Consider the following 8433-nt stretch of genomic DNA (forward strand, 5'->3'; position numbering starts at 1 on the left):
GGGGGGGGGGGGACTGCAAAGAACAGCATGAAGCCTTAGCATCCTGAAGCACGGTGGGGGAGAAGGGGTGGAGATTTTTCACAGTGGACAGCAACAGATCCCCCACGCCTCTGACTGAAGGACCCAGGAAATCCCGCCCCTCCCCCAGAGATTGACTGATGGCCATCTGTCAAACTGCAGGGAGGGGCAATATTTCTGGGGGCCCTAGGCTGATCAGCACCACGCGCAGCCTATGAAATTGAGGGGGGCGTCCATCCTGATTTTGGTAGGTCCCTAGTTATAAAATATCCTGGTAGCTTTTTCAGTAGAAATGACATACAGATTTAAAATATATGCATCTTGTTTTAAAGCTAGTTAACATTAACTTACAACCCAATATCCCTGAATTTGCCTGCCAAATCTTTTTGTTTTTTGGAGTGGTAGCTACTTAGTTTTCAGGTTTATTCCCTGCTCAGTTGTCTTGTGAAAAATAGCAAATTTCCTCTCCTTTTGAATATGCAAAAAGATCCTAAATGCACGTAAGTAAATTTGGGGCAGTAAAACCTTTTCTGGATTCTATTTGCAGAGGCTTCCCTGTTACTTATTACCGTAGTGTTAAAAAGAAAAACAAGAAGGGGAAGTTGTTTTTATCAATTGTTAAAGATCCTTTTCATTAAGTACAGTGCAAACTGTCATTTTCTACTTTCTCTTAACAGAGTTTATTCCATATGTGTTTCAAGTGATGTCTCTGCTTTTGGAAATGCATAAAAATGAGATCCCATCATCCTATATGGCACTGTTTCCTCATCTTCTCCAGCCAGTACTGTGGGAAAGGACAGGAAACATTCCTCCCTTAGTGAGACTCCTCCAGGCATACTTGGAGAGGGGTGCCAGTACAATAGCAAGTGCTGCAGCTGACAAAATTGTAAGTTGGGTTAATTTGGTTGCAGATACCTCTCTAGCTTTCCTGCTTTACTTGTAAGATAAATTCTTCTGACATGCTTCACTGTACTTGTAAAATTTTAGTAAATAGCAAGGTTAATGCAGAATTTCTATTCTCAATTAAAGCAAGATTTATTTTTTTAATATAGTAAATTGAAGATTACAATGGGCATGTCTACTACACGTCACTGTACAGCCATGTTGTTTACAGCACCATGCTTTAGTACTTCCCTTTGGAAGTACTAAAGCACAGCATAGTATGGGTGGTTACTGTGCCATGCACACGACGCACAGGTTGGTTTTGCCACTATGTCACTGTAGTGGTGTGCTATACCTGGGGAGCACGCTGGTGACATAGCTGGCAATTATGTGTAGACACGCATGATAAAAAAAAAATAGAATGGAATTATACATTAGTTTGATTTATAAACATTTCATTGTGGCATATACATTAAGAGTACAGTGAAGTGTTTCTTTGAGGTCCAGTAAAGTGTTATTTTGTTGTTTTTACTTTGGTTTACTTACAGCCTGGATTACTAGGTGTGTTCCAGAAGTTGATTGCTTCTAAAGCTAATGACCACCAAGGATTCTACCTTCTTAACAGTATTATAGAACATATGCCTCCGTGAGTATAACAGATTTTACCGAGTGTATGTAACTAGGTTCAGGTTTCACTACTGAATGCTAGCATTTGTTAATATCGTGTTTATATACATGGAAAGATATGAATATGAAATGCAGTGATCTAATATCAAAGTTTCAATTTAAATAAACTTGAACAATTTTATGTATGCTTGCTATAAAGCACTATTAATAGGATGCTGTAGTAATTTGAGTCATTGTTCCCTTTGACTCTCTAGTGAATCAGTTGACCAATACAGGAAGCAGATCTTCATTCTACTATTCCAAAGACTTCAGAATTCCAAAACAACAAAGTTTATCAAAAGTAAGTTCTATGCCGTATGTAATTGTTTTGGTAAACCAGAGAGCACTATCATTTAGAACATGCAACAGACTAAATATACCATAGGTCCCTGAAATGGCTGAAGGGGATGTCTGCATGAACTTAAGAGGTTTCTGTTTTCTTTTTAATTCTGTTCTTTGTACCAAAATATTTTGTATTATCAAAGTGTTAGAGTGATGTAGCTGTGATGGTCCAGGAACTATGCAAGAGGCAAGAATCTGTTTGAGGTGATAACTTATTGGACCAACTGTATGGTTGGAATAAAATTAAGCAAGCTTTTGAATGCAATGCATTCTTCATCAGTTCTGACGTTGTATTAGTTGAGAACCACTGTGCTAGGTAAATAGTAACTCCAGTTTCCCTAACTAATACTTTATATTCCTTTGGATTGGTACTTCTAGTCCAGTCAAAAAAATCCATTGTTAAATCAACATTTTGATATAAAGAAAATAAATTAAACAATCTGCTGCTTTTCCTAACACTTATATCATGAGGTCATTTGTTTTTATGTGCTGTTGTCTTAAACTGACTGTTTTTTCTTTCAATAGGTTTCCTAGTCTTTGTTAACTTGTATTGCATAAAATATGGGGCGCTAGCTCTTCAAGAAATATTTGACAGCATACAGCCAAAGTTAGTATAATTTTTATATAAGACTGTGTATTGCGGATGGGGGGTTGTTTGTTTGTTTTTTGAAGTGGGAAGTAATTGGTCTTCTGCCTGAAATCCAAAAGATAATACATGCTTAGTTGTTTCTCTCATTCTCAGAGAAGTGGATTATGCACTGAAATTTCTGACACTATATCAAAGGTGTTATGTGTAGCTGTGGTTCTTTCCTGAATTATTCTGTAGTAGCTATAGTATTTACCAAAGAGGAACCTGAGAAGTGGACAAAAGATGTTCCTGGGCTCGCTCCCTCTGTCCATGGGCCTCTACAGAAGTTCTGGCTTTGGTCATCTATGGCAGGGATCAGCAACCTGTTGCCAATGGGCTGCATTTAGCCCACAAAGCTATTTTTATCCAGCCTGCTAAGCATAACAAAAAAATAAGATTTATATATCCTGCCATTTAGTAAGATTTGTGCAAGAATGGTCATTCTGGTGATGGAATATCTTAACAGCTGCTGCCTTTAGCCCACTTTAGGACAAAGCTGTTAGTGAAAGGTTACTGACCCCCTGATCTATGGCAGTGAAGTGATATGCAGACACCTCCAGTTACTGCTCCTTCCCTCTGCCCCTGAAGAGGTGGTTTACCTTCTAGTATAGCAACCTTGGTTTACATTACAGTAGTGTAATATTACTATTAATATAGTGAACTCATTAGCTTAGTTTACTAGTGATATCTAGGAACTATGAGGTGATATGTGATTCTACTCTAGCTAAAAAATAAAACCTGATTTGATTTGCATTCTGTTCAGGTCAACTCTGAGTCTACAGTGTTCTTCTTTAGATTATAGATCTTCTGAAGATCTTGTATGTCTTTTAGTTTTAGTTTTTTAATTGGCACTTTCCCATCACCATTTAACATGGTATTCAATATCACAATAGGATGTTTGGAATGGTTTTGGAGAAAATCATAATTCCTGAAATACAAAAAGTATCTGGACAAGTAGAGAAGAAAATCTGTGCTGTTGGCATTACAAAAATATTAACAGAATGCCCTCCCATGATGGACACAGAATACACAAAGCTATGGTAAGTAAGAGCATCCCCTGAAGTTTCGCAGGTGAAGTTACGAGTTTTTTGCCAGTGCAAATGAGTATACTTGATTGCTAGTTTTTTTTAAAAAGCATTATTCTAGTTTTGCTCTTGTTTATTATGAGGGGAGTATTTGCAACGTTTTTGGTAAGAGATATGTTAATACTTCTTCAAAGCAGATGTTTTGAGGCTACCTAGCCAGGGATACAGCAGTGAATGGGGCAGCTAGGACCCTATCGCGGTTCATGCATGGAGTTCCTGCTTGACCGTAGGATGTTAAGCCTTTCTAGTAATTTGGGACTCCAGACATAAGTTGCTTAAACTTTTAATTAGAATGACTGATATTAGAGGTAACATACTATAAAGAAACTCTTGGGCTAGCAGAATAAAAGGATTAATTTAGGAGTGTTGTAATCCCTAGGCACTTGAAGAAAAATGTAAGCTATCTACAGTCTGTTACACTTACAAAGACTGCATCTGTTCAAGTCAAGACATGTAACCAGCTGATTTATTTGAACACTTAGGCTAGGTACAGACATTCAAAAAGCCCAAGGCAAAATCCATTTGTTATGCAGTTTTCTGTAAGTAGTGTAGTTTAGATCAGTAGGAAACAAAACACATATTTGCCCTTGTGGGAGGGCGATTGTGGGAGGACACAAACCTTAGATCGTGTTCTGCCATTTTTAAACCAGTCTGTGTGCGCCAAACTTCTGTTCTGTTACAGGTATAGACAGGTTTCTGATCACTTATACTGGTAAAAGTATAATGTCTGTACCTGGTCTTAGTTCCTTGTTGGAACCTGCTGAAAACTGTGAAAGAAACTCTGAGTTGGAATGTTTTTTAACTCTGCCCTGTGCTGACCTAGTGTGATTTTTGATGTAACCTCTTTTCCTGTGTAGGACTCCTTTACTGCAAGCCCTGATTGGTCTCTTTGAATTGCCTGAAGATGATACTATTCCTGATGAAGAACACTTTATTGACATAGAAGATGCCCCTGGATACCAGACTGCATTCTCTCAGCTTGCCTTTGCTGGGAAAAAGGAACACGATCCTGTGGGTCAAATGGTGAACAATCCGAAAATCCACCTGGCACAGTCTCTTCACAAGCTCTCTACTGCATGTCCGGGCAGGGTAAGTGACTTGATATATGAAATTTTTCATTGTACAGAGATAGAAAATCCTTTTCATAATGAATCGGATGGTCACTAAGTCATTTTGCTAATAATCAAGGCTGTGCGCCAGAATCAGAAGGCACCTGGCATGGGGTCTTATGACCCCTCCCACCCCCAGCGCTCATTCCTGCCCATGACGGGGGGTCGGACTTGATCTGTCTAGGTCCCTTCCGACTCATTGATTCTATGATTCTGAAGATGGTTTCTCTTATTTAGTCTGCAGCCCAATTACTTTGTAAGTTTTGCTCTGCCATCCTAAGAAGTTAGTACATCTGCATCATCTAATTATGAGGTGATCTTAAAATGTAAATTTCTTCCCTCTCTTAGGAGAAAAACTTGCAGGGTGAAGAGATGCTGATAATTAGATTATAATTCATTTACTGAGTTTATGAGGTAAAGGATTGGACTAAAAACAGAATTCAGAGAAACTTCCCAGTGCTTAAATAGATTAGCAAACTTAAATAGAATAGCAAACTTACAAATTAATAACTGTAACTATGTTATTGTTGACATTGAATATCTTTTAGGCAGAACAGGTATATGCCTGGACATAATAATAGATTGCAGTTAAATGCATTAAACCACAAAATATTTGTTTTCATAACATTAGAGGTCTTCAGGATTCTGAAAAGCAAAGATCTAGGAGATCAGGGTAAGACTTGCTGTATTAAACCATCTGTTTTTATAATTGGAGGCTTTCTGTATTTATACTTCTTATCCCATTCAAACTACTGGTAATGCTGCCTGTGTATAATTGTAATATCAAGGTAAATAACGACAAATGCTGGGAAATAAGATCTCTGCTAGCAGACAGTTTCTTTTGTTAGAGAAGCTATTCGTTATGCTGGAAAAACCATTAATGTCACAATTGCATTTTGGTTTCTCACCTCGTATTTCTAGATCAACATGGTTCCTAATGAAGTAATGGTCATTTTAATGAATACACATGTTAATGCTTCGACCTTATTTTATGTTTAAGGTTCCATCAATGCTGAGTACTAGTCTGAATACAGAAGCCTTGCAGTATCTCCAGGGATATCTCCAAGCTGCAAGTGTGACACTGCTCTGATTGAAAAGTTTGACAAGCAAGATCAAAAGTTGTTTCTCATAAAGATGGTTGACATTGACTTTGTTTTTAAGCAGAACACAGACAAACTGAAGCAGGTTGCTACTTCAAAATGTTATTGCAGAATCCATCGTGTAAAATATAATAAATGTTGCTTTGAGCAGAAACTGAAAGAGAGAATTAGGCGGTTCATGTGATCATAGATAAGAGGCAGCTGACTTCCATTCCCAGTTTAATTACAAAGGGAGTAATAGCAGTTTTACTGTATGGGATTGATTTTTTTTGAGTTCTGCATTTGCAGTGTTTGGATAACATTTTGAAATGTATGGAGAACACGAGCTGTCAACTCACTTTCAGTCACTAAAATTCCTTTTTGTTTTGATGTTTGTCCTTTGTATTTCTTTTGTCTCTTTCTTTAAACTTTATCTAAATTGTGAATAAATAAGAACTACTTGTTTAAAATGCCTACTAATGTGCACTTACTGTTTTTAAAATACTCTAATCAACAGAAAAGAGGATTTTAAAATTTGGTGCAGAACATGGTATGGGCCTGTAAGGCTTCTGCTTTTACCTCTGATAATGCTTCAGATATAGCCAAGCACCTTTCAGAGCAACACCACAAATATATTTGGAGGGAAATCCCAAGTAAGTTTACTCCTCTAGTAATAAAATTATTGGTGGCAATAATTGTGCTAAAAGGCATCTCTGGCTTTTGGGCGAGCATATTAATAATGCAAAAGCATAACACTCCCTGTTAAAATTTAATTAAAACCAGGATTCTGATGTACTAAAATGAGGTTATGTAAAACACCTCTGGTGTGCCTTAATAAAGTTGTTTTTTCTCCACTCCCTTCAGATTTATATTGGCCAGATTTTAGCTCTTTAATTTTAGTTGCATTAATGCATAACTGGCTTGTAAATACAGTTTTGATTGTGCTTGCAAATCTTCAGTTACACATTTTAACTTGAAGTATTTGAGAATACCAAAAATGTCTGAAAATTGGACAATTAGGCTGTGTCCAGATGAGCACAGCCATACAGTACGTGGTGCCACAAACACGTCTGTGGTTCCACATTCAGTTTTTCTCTGTGCTGCAAGAGAGCAGTGGGAGGGGGGGAGGGATATCCAGGTGTCAAAAACCCTGCGCAAAAAAACAAAAAGCGGAGTAGCACACGTGGCGGCAGTGCATGCTGCTCAAAACCAGAGCCTCGCTGGCTGGAGCCACGCGCCAGCGGCCAGGCTCTGAGCAGCAGGATTGCTGCGGCTGCTGCAGTCCCAGGAGGCCCCCAGGACCCCAGGTAAGGCTGCTGGGGCCATCCCAGTGCTGATAGATTGAGGGGGATTAAATTTAGGACCCTTGCAGACCAGGCTTCTGGAATCAAAATCTTTGGAAAATTCATAGTGGCTCAGCCAATGGTTGTCAACTGGGGTGCTGTGAGACTCCCTCGGGGGACTGGCAATGCAGGCAGTACCCCTGCTGCAGCAGCTGGGTAAAACTGCTCTGCGTATAGCACTGAAACACGCATGCACTCTTCCCTGTATTGAAGTCTCTGATAATCCTAAAACGCACGCGAGCACCCCTGTGCTGCAGCCCTTCCCTCGGCCCCCGTCCCCCAGCACACTCCTGAAAACAGGAACGTGGGAAAGTTCCATCTGCCTCATGTCCTGTTTTTGGGAGATGCTGTGCATAGTCAGACTGGGCTGGGGTGATTGTGGCATGAGATGGCATTAGGATTATTGGAGAACCCTAATGGAGGAGGAGCACGTGTGCTGCAGCCCTGCCTGATCTGGCTGTGCAGCAGGTGCATGGGGCAGTTTTACCACCTCTGTTACTACTGAAGCAGTTGAGCTTTCAGCAATGTTACATGCTCTGGTGTCTTGGCTGAACTTGTGCCACAGAAGTCTAACAGCAGGCTCCTTGACAGCAACCACCAAAGTAAACCTGGCACACTGAATGCTCAGCACCAGTGGGGGTACCTGTGGAAATGGTCCTAGAAAGAGAGAAGATATTAACAGACCTGGTCCCTCTTTGGGCGCCTATACACGTGCAGGGAGGCTGCTCTACCATGTTGCAATTACAGGACATTTGAGCAGGCTCTATTAAATCATGTCTGCTGGAGTGTGGTAATTACTGCACTCCAGCAGACTCCAGCTTCACATGTATCACTGTTCCTGCACTGAAAAATGGCAGATGGAGCACTTTAAGTAAAGCTTATTCCATGAGTTTTAGCTAAAGTGCCCCCTTCACCATTTTTCAGTGCAGGAACAGATGCATGTGATACTCTGTCTGCTTTAATTAAAGCAGCTCTTGGAGCCACTCTAGAGCGCCCCACCACCACCCCTGGAGCATGTCTATAAACACCCATTGGTACCAGTCATAGATTGAAATAGATAGGAATCAGCAGGGCAGTCTGTCCCTGCTTATGGTGGAGAACTCTGGCCACCTGAACCTGTTCACCACAACATCCTTACAGGGATGTACTAACTTCCAGTTTGATAACAATAGATACTGGAATCTTTAAGAAGTGCCCCCTCCTCCTCCCCACCCTCCCCCAGCATCTTCAATAGCTAGTAGAGAACCACCAAGCTGATGGCCTGTCCTCCAAACTTTGGCT

The 8433-nt window shown here is 40.0% G+C and overlaps 1 protein-coding gene across 1 annotated transcript in view; it reads left to right on the plus strand.

Moving 5' to 3' along the window:
* CSE1L (chromosome segregation 1 like) overlaps positions 1-6281 on the plus strand; it is a 41346-nt gene extending 35065 nt beyond the window's left edge. Inside the window, exons 19-25 of the mRNA XM_019509890.1 lie at positions 696-904; positions 1449-1546; positions 1782-1867; positions 2434-2515; positions 3430-3576; positions 4479-4710; positions 5731-6281. Of these exons, the coding sequence (XP_019365435.1) occupies positions 696-904; positions 1449-1546; positions 1782-1867; positions 2434-2515; positions 3430-3576; positions 4479-4710; positions 5731-5820 (944 nt within the window). The 3' untranslated portion in view covers positions 5821-6281. The remainder of the gene's footprint in view (positions 1-695; positions 905-1448; positions 1547-1781; positions 1868-2433; positions 2516-3429; positions 3577-4478; positions 4711-5730) is intronic.
* Positions 6282-8433: the final 2152 nt, after the last annotated feature.

Source organism: Gavialis gangeticus, unplaced genomic scaffold (assembly GCF_001723915.1).
Source record: "Gavialis gangeticus isolate Ggan-Ray unplaced genomic scaffold, GavGan_comp1, whole genome shotgun sequence".
NCBI lineage: Eukaryota > Metazoa > Chordata > Crocodylia > Gavialidae > Gavialis > Gavialis gangeticus.